The sequence below is a fragment of the Ambystoma mexicanum genome, chromosome 7p (assembly GCF_040938575.1).
Source record: "Ambystoma mexicanum isolate Mex_15411 chromosome 7p, UKY_AmexF1_1, whole genome shotgun sequence".
NCBI lineage: Eukaryota > Metazoa > Chordata > Amphibia > Caudata > Ambystomatidae > Ambystoma > Ambystoma mexicanum.
Window position 1 is genome coordinate 297,867,498 of NC_090939.1, and position 18,453 is coordinate 297,885,950.

At 47.7% G+C, this 18,453-nt stretch overlaps 1 protein-coding gene across 1 annotated transcript in view; it reads left to right on the top strand.

The window, feature by feature from the left end:
* Positions 1-18,453, top strand: part of LTN1 (listerin E3 ubiquitin protein ligase 1) — a 1,629,727-nt gene that overhangs the window by 383,852 nt on the left and 1,227,422 nt on the right. Inside the window, exon 10 of the mRNA XM_069636371.1 lies at positions 17,087-17,881. Within this exon, the coding sequence (XP_069492472.1) occupies positions 17,087-17,881 (795 nt within the window). The remainder of the gene's footprint in view (positions 1-17,086; positions 17,882-18,453) is intronic.

The window sequence follows — 18,453 nt, forward strand, 5'->3', positions numbered from 1 at the left end:
TGGAGATCTCCGCCCTTTGGGGGACCCCTCAAGTGGATCTCTTCGCCTTCAGTGTCAACCGGAAGTGCGAGAGGTTCTGCTCGTGGGAATTTCCTCCAAAAGGAGCCTTAGGAGACGCGTTTGTGGTGGAGTGGTCTTACCCACTGCTGTGCGCATTTCCTCCAGTCCCCGTCATCCCGCAAGTGCTGCGGAGGTTACGAATGTTCGGTTCCCGGATGATCCTCATTGCTCCGGCGTGGGCCCGGAGGACGTGGTACCCGGACTTTCTCGACTTGTCCATCTGCCCTACACGTCGTCATCCCTACAAAGACGATCTGCTCTCCCGGGAGGGGGGTCGGGTTCTCCATCCAGAGGTCAGATCCCTCAACCTTCACGCTTGGTTTCTGAAAGGTTGAGGTATAAGGATTGGGACCTCCCTGAAGACATGATGGAGGTGTTGCTTTCGGCCAGAAGGCCCACAACTAAGTCCCTGTACCGTTGCCGTAAGTTCTGCGACTGGTGCAGGGTTAAGAATGTGGATCCTTTTGCATGTGACATTCCTGTGGTTCTGTCTTTTTTGCTTTCATTGGCCCACAGGGGCCTGCAAGTGGGTACTGTTAAAGGTCACCTGGCGGCGCTGTCCATATTTAAGCGCTCGTCTGAAGAATGTTCTTATTTTAAAATTCCTTGGATTTCTCAGTTTCTGAAAGGGCTCACTAATGTGTTCCCTCTGTCACCTTTCCAGGTGCCCGGTTGGGATTTGAACCTTGTCCTCAAGTTTCTGATGGGTGCTCCGTTTGAGCTTTTGCATTCTTGCCCTTTGAGACTGTTAACTCTTAAAACTGTATTTCTGGTTGCGGTCACTTCCGCTCGTAGAGTGAGTGAGTGAGTTACAGGCACTTTCAGTTAAGCCACCCTTCACTGTTTTTCATAAGGACAGGATTGTCCTTAGAGTTTGTCCTTCCTTTCTGCCGAAGGTGGTGTCGGAATTTCATTTTAGCCAGAAGGTTGTTCTGGCTCCTCCACATCCTGGTAAGGAAGAGGAGAGGCTCCATAGGCTCGATCCTAGGAGAGCTTTAAGCTTATATATGTCATGCATGTCCCGGGTCAGAGTAGACGATCAACTCTTCATTGGTTACGCTGGTAAGCGTTTGGGACAAGCTGTGACTAAGCAGACTTTGTCTTGCTGGATTATTCTGGCTATTTCTGAGTGTTACCGCTTGGCGGGTAAGGACCCACCGGTGGGCTTGCGGGCCCATTCTACCAGGGGTTTGGCTGCCTCTACTGCCCTACAGAGGGGTGTTCCTATTCGTAACATCTGTGACGCAGCCACCTGGGCTTCGATCCATACTTTTGTACGTCACTACTCCCTCAATTCAATCCGTGGGCAGGATCTGGCCTTTGGCAAGGTGGTCCTTACCTCTGCAATTTGATTGGGCATTCTAAATTTCTTTTGCTAAATTCTTTTCCCACCTCCTTGCATTGGTACTGCTTTGGGAGTCTGTCATAGATATGGAATACGTTGGAGGAATCAATCCCCTCGAAGAACAAGTTACTCTCTTACCTGGTAACGTTCTTTCGATGGGATGGTCCGACGACGTATTCCATATCGCTCCCTCCCTGCCTTCCCCGCTACAGAATGCCTTATGCGATTGCAGATTACGTTTCCGCAAGGCTATGTGTGGTCAGACTGGCAGAAAACTGGTACCACACGTTCTGTGGACAAAACTACAACTGAGGCTACGGGCGTTGTGCATCCTACTTATAACATCCGGTGTCGTTGGTCGTCGGAGGAGGTCCTCGAGGGCGGCGTATCGACGTCATCGATGCAGGATGCAGACGCCGAAAGATTTTCCGAAGCAGCACAGCTGATATGATAAGATATGATAGATTATTTATAACGCGCTCAATACCCAGAGGTTTCTAAGCGCTGACCCATGGATCGAACCTATGTTGCTACGTGTCGTCTTGTTTCCAAGTTGAGCACGCTGCCGCTGAGCTGTCCTCCTGCGAATAGCTGTGGTGATTATATGTCATAGATCTGGAATACGTCGTCGGATCATCCCATCGAAAGACTGTTACCAGGTAAGAGAGTAACATGTTCTTTCATTGAATAACTGTGGTCTATATATGATACAGATGACTTGATTCAATATTCTAAGATGTACATATTTCTTTGTCTTTGTAGAAATTTGAGGAATTGTGCTATTGCCCCTGAAGAAGAGTGAAATACTCAAAACGCGTTGGGCTGTACTATGTACAATAAAAACTTGAAACTTTTGTTGATAAAACTTTGCTTGTGAAATGGTTATTTGACTATACTGACTTACTGTCTTAATTATTAATTGTAAAATGTTTTCAAACTATCAGTATAATTTGTCTATTACCTTGTTAAGTTATTGATCTGGATTTACAGATAGCAGATAGTGTGCAGGGGACAAGAGTTCCCAAATCTTTGGGAACAACCACTCTTTGTCTAGAAAGTTGATAGGGTCATCACCTTCAGCTCTTTCAGGAATCCCATAGAAACAAAGGTTGTCTCTATGGTTTCTGTCCCCTTACTCCGTAACTTCACATTCCAATTGCATGAGTTTTGTTTGCATGTTTTCTAGGCCTTCTACTCTATCTTCTACAGTACCAACTCTTTCTTCTGCTTCATCTACTCTGCCAGAGAATAACTTGATGTCATTTTTGAAGCCTTTGAGTTCTACTTGAATGGAGAAGGAGCAAAGATCTAACGTGGAGATAGGAGCGAATGTTACTAAGTTCTTCTAGAATTTTCGCCATACAGGCATTGCATGGAGTAGTGTCAGGAGAAGACGTGGTTTTGGTAGTATCGGCCATGTTCTGAATAGTGAATAATTCAACCTTGAATTAGATATAGTTGAGTAAATAATGTAAGGAGAAAACAAGAATGCAGCGCTTGTGTAAGTGATGAGAGCAGACCTGCTGAAAGTTGATTTGGCAAATCTGAGGAAATACTACTGGTGCACTCCACTACGGTTTGTAGCCAAGTTATATCCGGCGGTGTCTCCTGATGAAAAAGGGAAGTTAAGAATTCAGGGGTTTAATTTACTTATTTTTCTTTGCTGTATAAATTTAAAGTACAAGACTTGGGTGGTTTCGAAGTTCAAAATATCGGGCAATTTTAAATCAGTAAAGTCAAAAGTTTGAAACAAAGGACACATTAAAAGTGGGCAAAGGAGTTGGTGAATAGAGCAGAGCACCTCAGTTTCTGAAAAAAAAGCAGCAGTTAATTAATTGGGATCCAGGTGGACTGTTTTGTCCGTAAATCAGAAAGAGTTAAACACTAATACTCCAAAAGTATGTCAAACTTGAATTACATGCTCATCTCAAGAATATAGCACCTCAGTTCATGAAAAACAGCAGTGAATTGATTGGGATCCAAGTGGAGCTGTTCAGCCAGTATGACAGAAATAGTCACAGTAAAACTCTAAATGTGTCTAAATATTGATTTACTGCTGTGTGTGTAAAAAGTGAGCAGAATCATATTGTAAGTAATACATTGCTACTTACAGACTTTGTGGTGGGAAAAAGCGTTTCCTCATAGCTCGCGTAGTCTGTGTCAGCTGACTGGACGCGTTGGATAATCCTTGACGCGAAGCCGCTGCTGCAGACTTCGCCTACCTTCTTAGTTGCATGGTTTGTCTAAGCTTTGCTGGCAGAGACCAGGGAACCGCAAAGGAACGTCGCTGAAGGGCACAATAGAAGCAAACCCAAAGTAGGTGCTGTAGTCTTGATTCAAAAGCGCCATTTAAGGTTCGCTGTCATAATAATGTAGAGGGTGCTGTGGGGAAAGTCAGCGCCATTGGGAAGGCGCGAGCGAGTAGGCGGCAGTAACACAGGAGTTTTAAAAGGAAGCAGCAGATTATTAAAGGTTCCGCGACCAAAGTTACGCTTCAAACTCTCATAGAGAAAACATTTCATTAACAAATGTTGGTAGCAGAAGGTTTCTGAGAGAAGGAAATTTCCCTCGGCTCTGAGCATCTCAGCTATACGGCCATCTGTCACTGCTTGGCCACGCCCCAATTAGTGCCTTTTTTGACCGATTTAATGTGGGTGAAGCGATTTTAGTGCCATGCTCTACATCAGCATGAGGCGAGATGTGTGCCCAAAATCAAAGCAGCCAATTTTGAGATACTAAATTGTGGGATCAATAGTGCAATTTTTCAGCAGTGTTTTTCACTGTGAAAACATTGACACTTTACCAAAGTTGGCATCATTGTTCAGAACTGGTCAGATCAGTGCTGTGCCAAATTTGAAAAGCTTTCAAGGACGGTAATACAAGTTACAGAGGAAAGCGTTTTGTTTCTTTTCCTATGAAAAGTTTGATGTAGTCTTAACTGTACTTTCACTATTACGACAATTTGATCAATATACTTTGTATATATGTGCATTTATTTATATATATATTTCTGATGTTTGTTAATCTGCTTAGAATCACATGCTGTGCATAGGTCCGACATCCAGTGGTCACTGCGGAGTATTGCATTTTGTTTTTCGTAGTCGAAAAGGGGACGTCGACACGGCGTGTCTGTAACACTATCCCTATAGTGACGTGCGTTGTACCCATAATCCCTCACGCGTCGAGGTCCCTCAGATTGTTTTTTTCCGCCCAGCTTCTGGTCGCCTTACGCGGAGCTCCTAGAGAGACATTGCAAATACTTACTATCGGACCTCGGTCCTTAATCATACTTATTATATTGTTAAAGATCCCTCCCCTCGACGTTAGCTGTGAAGCTGTTTCTCCGCCGAGCAAGTTTTCGACGGAGGGGAAGAGACGGAGGAGATCCTTCGGCGCTGCCGAACACGTGGCCTGGCCTCGCCGGCCAACATACAGTAGGGAGAGTGGGGGTTCAAACTTTTATCTTCTCTTTGAGAATGTCTTTCTTTCTCCCCTATCTTTCCCTTGGGGTTGTTATCACCAGTTATTATTGCCTCAGCTATGGAGAGGACACCTTTTAAGCTTTGCCCACGCTGTAGGGGCAAATACACTTGGAAGGACAAACACAAGCTCTGTAATCGTTGCTTGCCCCTCGATCATAAGGAGGACAGCTGCGCGGCCTGTAAGCTCTTGAAACCAAGAACTCTTAAAGAACGCAAAGTTAAGAGGTGGGCGGACTACGCTATGTCGAAGTCAGTTTCCTCACCCGCCCCCGCTGTTACAGAAAGTGACGAGGAGGGTGATAACTCGACGTCCGTTACGGAAGTCATTAACCCCCAGAAGGAGCTCTCGCGCTCCTCGACGTCCGTCCCCGGCCCCGACAGGCTCGGCTCACGCCCTGCTCATGGGGATGAACACCCCGGCGACAGGGACGCACACAGACCCCATAGGCCTAAGCACACAACCCACGGCTCTTCTTCGTCGAAGACGAAGGATCCATCAGCGCTGAAGGGGACGCAGGGCACTCCTGCGTCTACCTCAGACCGTAAGGGTCTCAAGCCCCACCCGCAAACGCAGTCGCGACCAGCGATTGGGCTTTCATCAAACACGGGCGCTACCCCAAAATCATCCGACGTAACGCTCCATAGAGCGGCCGTCGAGGAACAACGTGTAACGCAGGCAACGTCGACACCAGAGTCCTCTACTGACAACCTCGTTGTCGAGAGCCTGGCGAGAATTGTTTCCGAAGACACACGTAGGCGGACGACGAAACAAACGTCGAATACCGCACAAAAAGCTATGGAAACGCCGAAAAAGCATAAGAGTAGCCAGGAACTGCCCCTTTCATCTAAGGGCACTTCGGAACTACCGGAGGGCTTTTCAGATGGCGACGGAAACCTTTCTTCGACGTTGTGGGAGCGTTCTAAGCGTTTTGAAGGTGAAAACACTGATTTCCCCCCTCTAGACTATTCAGGGGTCCCCCATGAGACCCTTGAAAGACTCCATTCTTGTATGGAGAAAATGGAAAGGTTTTTGGGAAACCAAAACCCACCCACACCCAAAAGACTAAGAGAAGGGCCCCAGGATGACCCTAGGGTCAAAATTCCTAGGCTGTTTCCCCCTTCTACAGACGTATATGACCTCACTGAAGAGGAGCAATACCTCCAGGAAGATGAGTGTTTGGGTGGAGAGGAAGAACATGAGGAAGAGGGGTTTGAAGAAGATCCTTACACAAGTGCAGGAGCTTTCGAAGAAGATACAGCTACCTCTCAGCCCTGGCAATCCACATCAGTGCAGCCTTGGCAATCCCCATCAGTGCACTCAGACCCTGATGTCTTTCACCCTTCTCCTCCCAAGGATTCACCTTTTGGAAACACCTCTCCCATAGATGACCAACCTTCACTTAATGCACTATTGCGCAAGGCAGCAGGGCATTTTGAAATTGACACAGGGGAGACTCTTCCTGACATAGACTTTGTAGAGAAAGTTATTAAAGAAAAAGCCCCTGTTAGTCAGTCTATTCCGCTCCTGGCTTCTATAAAGAGAAGAATAACTCCTTCCCTTTCCAATCCTGCCTTAGTCAGAGGGGTCAACCCTCGGATAGTAAAGCTCTTCAGCCCTTCGCCCTCTGACCCATTGTACATCAGAGGCCATTCTATTCCGGACTCCCTCGTAGTTACTAATACAAGGAAAAGAGCAGGGGTACCACTATCCACTAGTGAGGCACCACCTGACAAAGAGGGCAAAAAGCTCTACGCACTTGGGAAGAGAATCACGACGTCCGCCGCCTTTTCAACTAGGATTGCAAATAACAATTCCCTACTAGCTAGCTACGCAGATGCACAGTGGAGCAAGCTGCGCAGCGAAGCAGAGGACGCACCAGAACCCCTGCGTTCACGCCTGTTAGCTACAATCTCCGAGGGAACTCTTGTAAACCAGGGCATCGTAAAGAACTCCTTAGATGCCGCAGAGACGGCTGGCCGTTCCCTGGTTCAGGGAACACTTCTCAAACGCCATGTCTGGCTGCGCAATTCGGGATTTAAGCCGGAAACCCAGGCTTCCCTGATAAATAAGCCCATAGAAGAAACACATCTGTTTGGGAAAGCAGTTGATGAGGCCCTAGAACATGCGAAGAAAGAGTTTGATACCATCAAAACTCTTGACCAAATTTTTAGGCCCCCTAACAGACGCGGCTATGGCAATAGACGCTCCTTTCGTGGCCAACGCCAGCAGCAAAACCAACAGCAATTTTACTCTGCTACCAACTGGCCCTCTAACCAGGGTAACAACACCCAGTTCAGCCAAAGAGGCCAACGTCGTGGCAGGGGAAGAGGTCGCGGCTCCAGCCCCAAAGGTTCCACGCCCAATACCAACAAATGACCCGAAGATTCGGGTCCCCTCCCATGCATCACCGGTCGGGGGCCGGCTAACATCGTTCCTTTCAGCATGGGAGGGAATATCGTCAGACCGCTGGGTATTATCCACCATAGCCCACGAATACTGCATCGAATTCAACGGTTCCCAGAAGTACAGACCCCCACGGAACCGACGCATGACACCGGAACACCTCACCATTCTTCTACAAGAAGTAGAAGAGCTACTGAAAAAAGAAGCTATAGAGGCTGTCCCCCTATCTCAGGTAACAGAAGGTATTTATTCAGTGTACTTCCTTGTACCCAAAAAGGACTTAACCATGCGCCCTGTATTAGATCTGCGCCCAGCGAACAAGTTTGTCAAACCCCAAAAGTTTTGTATGGTGACCTTGCAGGAAGTAATCCCACTGTTATCACAGGGGGATTACATGACAACACTGGACATGAAAGATGCATACTTTCATATTTTAATGTTGCCAGCGCACAGAAAATACCTCAGGTTCAAGATAGAGAACAAACACTACCAGTTCAGAGTACTACCCTTCGGGATAGCATCTGCACCAAGGGTATTCACGAAAGTACTGGCAGTGGCAGCGGCCCACCTGCGCAGGTTATCCATCCCGGTATACCCTTACCTCGACGACTGGCTCATAACAGGGGATTCTTACGAAACATGCTTCTCCAATACTCAAAAGACTGTAGACCTTTTGTTCCAACTGGGCTTCTCCATCAACGAAAAGAAGTCCAGCTTAGACCCCAGCCAAATCAAACAATTCCTAGGGGCTCTAATTCGAACAAAGGACGGCCTCGTCTTCCCCTCCAACGAGAGGGTCCAAAACATGCTGTTTCAGATCCCCCATTATGTGGCAGGTGGAGAGGTGACGGTACACAAAGCAATGCGCTTGCTAGGAATGATGGCGTCATGTATTTATTTGGTACCTCACGCGCGCCTGCGCATGCGCCCAATGCAAGAGTGGCTCAACAGCCAGTGGTGTCAGGCCAGCGGACAATGGGACGATCTAGTGGTGGTCTCGCAGGCCTTGGTTCTCTCGCTACGGTGGTGGACAAAAGAAAACCTGTTATTAGGGAAAACTTTTGCCACACCCGCAGTGGAAGCCACTCTAACCACAGACGCATCCCTTACAGGATGGGGGGCTCACCTATCCCATCAGACTGCTCACGGAGCGTGGACTCCGAGCTTAGCATCCAAGCATATAAACCTGCTGGAACTACTAGCGGTGTTCAAAGCACTGAAAGCCTTTCAGGAACACCTACAAGGAAAGACAGTGATGGTCCTCACAGACAGCACCACAGCCATGTACTACCTCAACAAGCAAGGGGGCACTCACTCTCCAGGACTGTCCAAGCTGTCCCAGAACATCTGGAAGTGGGCTCTCAAACACAACATGTTCCTACTATCACAACATGTACCAGGGGAACTCAATCTGCTAGCAGACGAACTCAGCAGAGACTTCCCCCTGCCCGTAGAGTACGAATGGCGGTTACAAGAAGACATTGTCTTCGACGTCTTCACACAGTGGGGTTTCCCAGAAATAGACCTGTTCGCAACTCTGGAAAACTCTCGATGCCAAGATTACGCCTCCAGGTACCCCCAGAACCAGTCCAAGGGGAACGGTCTATCGATTCCATGGTCAGGGAAATTTGTTTACGCTTTTCCCCCGACTCCCCTTCTCAACAAGATAGTGCACAAGATGCACCAGGAACAAGTTACCATGATACTGGTGGCCCCTATGTGGGCCCGACAGCCATGGTTCGCTCACTTGTTGGAGATGTCTCTATCTCCTCCAGTGAAACTGCCCTGCCCGTACAACATGCTGTCACAAGACAGGGGCAGGACACTGCACCCATGCCCTCAGACCATGAACTTAGCAGCCTGGCTCCTGAGGTCATAGAATTTGTACATTTACAACTTCCACAGAGGTGCATGGACATCCTCGGAGAGGCCAGAAAGCCTAACACTCGTCACTGCTATTCTAGCAAATGGAAAAGATTTGTCATCTGGTGTAGAGGGAAGAGTATCAACCCCGTTGACTGCTCTCCCACACAAATTATTCTGTACCTGACCCATTTACTGGACTTGGGTCTAGTATTCAATTGTATTAAAGTACACCTGGCAGCGCTTTCTGCTTACACCACTTCACAACTCAAAGTATCGTGGTGGAAGATCCCAGTAATCAAAGCCTTCATGGAAGGGGTAAAGAGAATACACCCTCCAATAGCAAACCCAGCTCCCGGCTGGGATCTAAATGTGGTACTCACCAGGCTCATGGGGTCACCCTTTGAACCCATGCACAAGGCAACTCTTAAAGATCTCACTCTTAAGACTGCTTTCCTAATAGCTATTACCTCCATTAGGAGAGTAAGTGAACTACAGGCCCTTTCGGTTTTAGACCCCTTTGTAACAGTTCACAAGGATAAAGTGGTTCTACGCACACACCCAAGGTTCGCACCGAAATTCATCTCCAAATTCCATGTCAACCAGTCTATAGAACTACCAACGTTCTTTCAAAATCCTTCAAATCTAGGAGAAAAAAGCCTGCATACACTTGATGTGCGCAGAGCTGTCATGTTTTACATGGAAAGAACTAATCCACTGAGAAAGACTAATCAGTTCTTTGTCCCGATGGCAGCAGGAAGAGAAGGAGATGCAGTTTCAAAATCCACTATATCTAGATGGATTGTACAATGCATCACTCTGTTACACTCTTGCTAAGAGAGAACTACCCTTCAAGCCAAGAGCACACTCTACTCGAGGCACTGGGGCATCCATAGCATTCATTGCAAATGTTCCCCTTGAGTCCATCTGCAAAGCGGCAACCTGGAGTTCTGTACACACCTTTACAAAACACTACTGTCTAGATGCCCACTCTAGATCTGATTCCCAGGTGGGACAAGCAGTATTAAGACATCTTTTCTCTACTGTTCCTTCTCACAACCCACCTCCAACTCCGGGTACTGCTCGCTAGTCTATGCACAGCATGTGATTCTAAGCAGATTAACAAACCGCAGAAGACAATGCATTACTTACCGTAAAAGCATTTCTGATGGTTGTATCTGCTTAGATTCACATGCGCCCACCCTTCCTCCCCGCTCGGATGGAAGGAACATAGACATCCTTTTCTATATCTCTCTCTTTTCTGTACTCACTCACGTCTAGAAGGCTCCCTCAGGGCAGAAAAATACAAACAGAGGGACCTCGACGCGTGAGGGATTATGGGTACAACGCACGTCACTATAGGGATAGTGTTACAGACACGCCTTGTCGACGTCCCCTTTTCGACTACGAAAAACAAAATGCAATACTCCGCAGTGACCACTGGATGTCGGACCTATGCACAGCATGTGAATCTAAGCAGATACAACCATCAGAAATGCTTTTACGGTAAGTAATGCATTGTCATATATGTATATATTTCTGAGGCTTGTGGAATCTGCTTAGATCACATGCTGTGCATAGGCCGACATCTAGTGGAAGCTGCGGAGTATTAGTTTGTTTTTCGAAACTCGAAAATGGGCGTCGACACAGGCGTGCCAGTAATACTATCCCTAGTGTGACGTCCACTGTACCCAAGATCCCTCACGCGTCTAGGATCCTCAGATTGTTTTTTTCCGCCATACTGGTCGGAAGCATCTTGCGGAGTTCCCTGGCCTTAGCCATACTTTTGCTGTTATTATAAAATTAATTCTTATTCATTCCCTTCCCCACCCCAACGTCGACCCTCCACCTCGACGACGGCTGGAGAAGTCATCGACCGTCGACTGCTGCACGACGGATCTGGGCCTCGGAAGGCCGCTGGCCTCGGCCCGGGCCTAGTAGGCCGCTGGCCTCGGCCCTTGCAAGTAGGGAGAGTGGGGGGTGGTACATACTCTTCACTCTTGATATATAGTTACATCATTATATATATTCCTACACTTAGCAGCCCGCTGCCTTAAGGTGCGTATGGAGGGTACCCCTTTTCAATTCTGCCCCAAGTGCAATCGCAAATACCCTTGGGTCGACAGGCACGCCACGTGCAATCTCTGCTTGCCGAGGGATCACCCCGAAGCGAACTGCAGAGCGTGTAGTAGGTTTAAACCTAAGACACTTAAGGACCGTTCGACAAAGCGTTGGGCCCACCACGCCAGGCAGGAGGCCATGGCAGCGGAGGGCGCCTTCAGCGATGGCAGCGACGCCGTACTTTCGGACGGCGAGGGCATTACGGCGTCGAAAGACAGCCGGCGAGCGCAGGTCCCCGACCTCGGAAGGTCGTCCGGCAGGGCGGCTATGGGGAAGACCCCCGGCGACGCAAGCGCTACACACATAACACACACTAAACACACTAAGACCAACCGGACCTCGACGATGTCGACTTCCCGGAAAGAGGCACAAAAAGAACGGTCCGACTCAGTGTCCTCTGGGCGCTCTCGATCGAGATCACCTCACGACGCAAGGCAATCATCCACTCTTGCCAAGAGTGCCTCGCTACACACATTAACGGAAGTTCGATCGTCGGGAGACGAAGACGACTTCCACCCCCAGGCCGCGCTCCAAGATACCGAGACCGCGGTTAACACCAGTGAGGCCCCACGCTCGAAACACACAGATAGCTCTCCAGACCCTCGGCGCCAGGCGTCGAAAGTCTCTGGGGCCTCCAAGGGACAGGGAAAACATTTTTCCACGCACGGGGAGGGGGGAAAACAGCGGAAAGCACAGCCTTCCACTCCTGTAAAGCCATCCTCCCACCCTAGGCAGACAAGCAAACACAAGTCTACCCCTCCTACTAAATCACCTACCAAAGTTATACCCTGTTCCAGGGAATGGTCCAGTGAAGACATAGACAGGGTTATGTCTAGAATGTCTTCCTTGGCTGATTTTTATGATAAGAACCCTGATCATTTTCTTTCATATAACCTTCAAGGGGCCACACCCTCAGGCTCCTCCGATCCTATTCCTCTAAGTAAAAAACCCCGGTTGGAAAGACCTGAACCCTTCGAGGTACAGCCTTACTCCACTCCATTTTCTACTCCACACCCCAGTTATCAGGGACAGGGTTTCCCTGAAGAGGACCTGGAGTTTGAAATCTCAGAAGAACAAACCGGGGCGGATTACTATGCAGATGATGAGGACCTGGAGGAGGGAGAAGATGAGCACGAAATTTACAGAGTAGATTCCCCAGTGCAAAGCGAAGCCCCAGTTACCGACTCTCCAGTTGATAACCAACCCCTCCTTAATGAGGTTCTCGCTCGAGCAGCGGAACATTTCCACATCGACACCCACGGTGTACAGGAGGAAAGGGACTTCGCAGAGGAGTTTGTAGGAGAGAGGAGACCGGTCGCTCAGACCATCCCTATCCTCAAATCCATCCAACGAAGAATAGATCCTTCCCTGGTGAACCCTAACCTCACCAGAGCCGTCAACCCCAGAATTGAAAAGATTTTCCGGGCAGCTCAGTCTGACCCTCTGTATATAAGGGGACATCTTAAACCAGATTCCCTAGTGGTTACCAACACTAGAAAAAGGGCTGGCACGCCCTTATCTTCATCAGAAGCTCCTCCCGACAAGGAGAGCAAAAAACTTTATGGGTTTGGCAGGAAGGTAGCCTCAACGTCCGCCTACCAAGCAAGGATTGCGAATTCCACCACCCTGTTGGCCAGTTACAACTGCCATCAATGGGAAGAAGTCGCGGCGCTCATTGCCTCTGCTCCAGAACCGTTAAAAGGCCAGCTGGCTCGGATCTCGGCAGAGGGGAGAGCCGTGTCTGGTTGCATTTTAAAAGCAACTTTCGACGCCGCTGACAACGCAGGGAGGTTGATAGCAGAAGGAACTGTTATCAAGAGACATGCGTGGTTAAGGCAGTCGGGATTCAAGACAGAAACACAGGCTTCCTTAATAGACAAGCCAGTGGAACCCGATCTATTGTTTGGGAAAGCGGTCGAGGACGCACTTAAAAATGCCAAGGATGAATATGAGACTCTCAAATCCCCTGGCCAGCTTACCAACAAACCCCCTAACCTGAGGGGGAACAGTAATTTTCATCGCCCACGCGGCCAAAATTCACAAAGAGGCAACTATGCCCAGGGACAGGGTACACAATGGAATAACAACCAGCAGTCTACCCAAAGTTACGGCAGGGGTAACAAGAGAGGTTGTGGAAGAGGCAGAGGCAGCCCCAACAAGGGACGTGGCACGCCTCCACCAAAGCAGTGACGCTCAGTTCAGGGTCCCTTCTCACGCAACCCCAGTAGGGGGACGCATTTCCACCTTCACCCAGGCTTGGGAAGGGATCACCTCAGACAGATGGTTGCTGTCAACAGTATCCGCAGGATATTGTATAGAGCTACTGCAGCGTCCCCGGAACCATCCTCCACGACAAAGAGTGCACTCCCTAGAGCATCAAAAGATCCTTCTCGAGGAGATCGCCATTCTGCTAGAAAAGGACGCGATAGAACTCGTCCCAGGACACCAGGTAAACAAGGGTATGTATTCAACTTACTTCCTTGTGCCAAAGGAAGATTTGACAATGCGCCCAGTATTGGACTTACGGCCTGCCAACAAGTATGTCAAGCCCCAAAAATTCCGTATGACCACGCTACAAGAGGTAATCCCCCTCCTAAAAAAGGGGGATTACATGGCAACCTTGGATATGAAAGATGCTTATTTTCATATTTCCATGCTCCCAGCGCACAGAAAGTACTTGCGCTTCAAGGTGGACAGTCGCCACTACCAATTCAAGGTACTGCCCTTCGGGATAGCTTCAGCACCAAGGGTATTCACCAAGGTACTGGCGGTGGCAGCTGCACACCTACGCAGGGAGGCAATCCCAGTGTACCCTTATCTGGACGACTGGCTCATAACGGGGGAAACCCCAGGAATTTGCAGGTCAAACATTCAGAGGACTATCGACCTCCTCCACGAATTAGGCTTCTCTATCAACGAGAAAAAGTCAAGTCTGGTGCCAAGCACCTCAAAACAGTTTCTAGGAGCTATCCTAGATACTCAGAAAGGATTGACCTTCCCTTCGGAAGAAAGAATTCGGAACATACTCCTGCAGATTCCGCATTATCAGTCAGGTCAACAGATAACAGTACGCAAAGCTATGCGGTTACTGGGCATGATGGCGTCATGCATTTACCTGGTCCCCCACGCGCGTCTGCGCATGCGTCCCATGCAGGAATGGTTGGCGAAACAGTGGTCTCAGGCAAGTGGTCAGTGGGACGATCTAGTGGTCGTTTCGCCAACACTCGTACAGAGCCTACACTGGTGGACATGAGAGAATCTCGCAAAGGGGAAACCCTTTTACGATCCCGAAGTACAAGCAGTGGTGACTACAGATGCATGCCTGACTGGGTGGGGAGCTCACCATCTCCACCACACAGCTCAGGGTCTCTGGTCTCACTCAGTAGCCAAGAACCACATCAATCTGCTAGAGCTTCTGGCAGTATTCCGAGCGCTAAAGGCGTTCGAGCCACACCTACTGAACTTGTCGGTGCAGATCAGGACGGACAGCACGACAGCCATGTTCTATCTGAACAAGCAAGGGGGGACTCGTTCGCCAAATCTGTCCAAGCTTGCCCAGAAAATATGGATATGGGCACTCAGACGGAACATCTTCCTGTCATCGCAACATGTTCCAGGGGAGCTCAATTCCCTAGCGGATGCTCTAAGCAGAGACTCCCTCCCAGAGGAACACGAATGGGTCCTTCACAGAGACGTAGTAGAAGATCTCTTCTCTCAGTGGGGTTTCCCCACTATAGACCTATTCGCCACAAGCGAAAACAAACAATGCCCAGGATTTGCATCCAGGTTCCCCCAGCCGGACTCCCAAGGGAATGCCCTGTGGATGAACTGGTCAGGGATGTTTGCGTACGCTTTTCCACCAACTCCTCTCATCAGGAAGGTGGTGTACAAGATGAACAAGGAATCGATGACGCTCATCCTAGTTGCTCCCATGTGGGCGAGACAACCATGGTTTCCACACCTACGCAAGATGGCGGTGTGCGAGCCCATCAGACTCCCAGCCTGGTACAACCTACTGTCCCAGCAACAGGGTCAAACAGTGCATCAGGAACCCAACTCTATGAACCTAGCAGCATGGCTCCTGAAGTCATAGAGTTTGGACATCTCAAATTACCACAGAGGTGTATGGACATTCTAAAAGAGTCCAGGAAACCAAATACAAGGCACTGTTACTTTGACAAGTGGAAAAGATTCGTTATCTGGTGCCAGAATAAACAAATCAACCCGGTTGATTGCACTCCTTCCAATGTTGTGACATACATGCTCCACCTGCTGGACGCAGGATTGGTTTTTAACTCTCTGAAAGTACACCTGGCAGCCCTCTCAGCTTACACCACATCCCATAACAAGGTCTCGTGGTGGAAAGTACCAGTGGTTAAAGCCTTCATGGAAGGAGTAAAGAGACTTCACCCTCCTATTTCGAACCCACCGCCAGGATGGGACCTCAACGTGGTGCTAGCTAAGCTCATGGGACCCCCATTCGAACCCATGCATAAAAGTAGTCTCAAACACCTGACTTATAAAACGGCCTTCTTAGTAGCCATTACCTCCATAAGAAGGGTCAGTGAAATTCAGGCTCTGTCAGTGCAAGATCCTTTCTTTACTATCCACAAGGACAAACTGGTTTTACGCACACACCCTAGGTTCTAACCTAAATTCATATCCAAGTTCCATGTAAACCAGTCCATCGAGCTTCCGGCTTTCTTCCAAAACCCGCAAAGCTCGGCTGAGGTGAAACTACACACCCTAGATGTGCGTAGGGCGGTCCTATACTATGTAAATAAAACCAGACCGCTAAGGAAAACAGATCAACTGTTTGTCTCCGTAGCTACAGGCAGAGAGGGGGATCGCGTCTCTAAGGGCGCTATCTCGAAGTGGATTATCAACTGTATACAGCTGTGTTACTCTCTTTCTGAAAAGACTCTGCCTTTTACGCCAAGGGCCCACTCTACTAGAGGCATTGGTGCCACTCTGGCTTTCATTGCAAATGTTCCCCTCGACACCATTTGCAAAGCAGCTACTTGGAGCTCTATTCACACTTTTACTCAGCATTACTGCATTGACACTCATTCCAAGACAGATACACAAGTGGGACAAGCGGTTCTAAGACACCTGTTTGCTCATGACCCTTCTCACATCCCACCTCCTTCTTCTGGTACTGCTCGCTAATCTATGCACAGCATGTGATCTAAGCAGATTCCACAAGCCTCAGAAGGGATACATTACTCACCGTAATCGTATTTCTGATGCTTGTATCTGCTTAGATTCACATGCGACCCACCCTTCCTCCCCTCCGAGAGAAGGCGCATGATTGCTTGTAGTCTTACCTTCCTGTCTATCTGCTTGGATTATCTGTACTCACGCTACTCCTCATGCTTCCTCATGTCAGAAAAAATACAATCTGAGGATCCTAGACGCGTGAGGGATCTTGGGTACAGTGGACGTCACACTAGGGATAGTATTACTGGCACGCCTGTGTCGACGCCCATTTTCGAGTTTCGAAAAACAAACTGTAATACTCCGCAGCTTCCACTAGATGTCGGCCTATGCACAGCATGTGAATCTAAGCAGATACAAGCATCAGAAATACGATTACGGTGAGTAATGTATCCCATATATTTTGTGTGTGTAGCCATAGTATTACAGCTTTAAAGCTGTATGCATCATCTCTATAATACTGATGGGAATCCAATTTTTATGATTTCCAAAATAGTAGTTTGATATTCTATTTTTGATGAAATATTTGATATGCCTTTTTTACCTTAAAATGTGCTACTTTAAAATAATAATTGTTAATATTTTGTTTCCCAGCTTATGCCACTTATTGAGACGGCTCTGAAAGATGGTAAACTTCAAAGTAGTCCTTTGTTTTATCAAGTAGCTGACACAATGCGTTCCTGGGAAGCAAAAGCTGATGTTTCAAAGGATGGTAATACAGCTACCACATTAAGAGGTCTGTTAGCTGAAGTTTGGGAAAACCTTGCTGAAATCTGTGTTACCCAGGTGGATGAAACTGAAGCAGGTGAAAAGTCTCTGGCTGGTGTGTCAGATTTATTACAAATTCTTAACCCAGAAGGTGGATGTAATGCAAGCACAAGAAAGAAAAATAAGATCCGCTTTGCAGATGATGTTGATTACTTTGATGGGTCGGAGCCTCCTGTGTTAAAGAATGAAGTTGATTCTCAGGCATACACGGCTCTTGTTAAGAGTGCAAGCCTTATCTCACTTTCCTCTTTAAGTAAGGAGCCCCTCGAAAATTTAATATGTAAACTTGCAGAGCTAAGCATGGTCTACATTGGTGAACAATGCTCTGATCACCACCTGAAGTTCCTTTCTGCTCTGCTGAGTTCATTCCCATCCAGAAGAGTGTTCCGTATGCTATTGGACCAAGCTGATGAAGATCATGCTGCAGACTCTAAAATCACTGAAAACGTGAAATCAGAAATCGATAATCCTGCCATACAATTCTTGCATCAGAAATTAGTGGGCTGGCTGAAAGAAGACTTCCATAAAGAGACTGATTTCTTGGTTGATATTTTGTACAGCATACTGCACTGCTGCAGCTGCGACGCAGAAAGAAAACATATGTTGGATGATTTAACCAAGGTAGGCAAATGTAATTTAATTTTTGTTTATTTCAATGCTTTGGTCTCTTTCTCTTAACTTTGCAATACATTGTTTTCCAAAGTAGACAAAAACACAAAGCATTGATCATGATTGTGTATCGGGTCTCTTTTAGATTGCTTTTTCTTGGACTTTTGCTTTAATCTTCCTGCATAATTATACCCCCCACTCTTAATCCCAGTTTGTTGGTTTGTTGCTACTATCTAGTGAGTACTAGGCACTCTACAGCTTCTAAAACCTGAGTGGTGAGGGCTGGAATCTGTGTGCAATTAAAATGTAATATTGTTTAAGTCTAGAATGTAGTTTTCCTTCCTACATTAACTTTGCCTACTCTGTTTTACACTTGCTGCATGATTTTCTTTGATCATTTAGCTCTATCTGGTAGTTGACCTTATGCATTTTAAAAAATAGACCCCAAGAGAGTGATTTCACTGGAAGGAGTGAAATATAAAGAACAATACCCTCACTACTGGTTGCTTCTTGCCTTTTGAAAATCTATGTTTTGCCACCCAGAGCCTAAAAAAAAATGAACTCCTCTGTGAAATAGTAGGCAA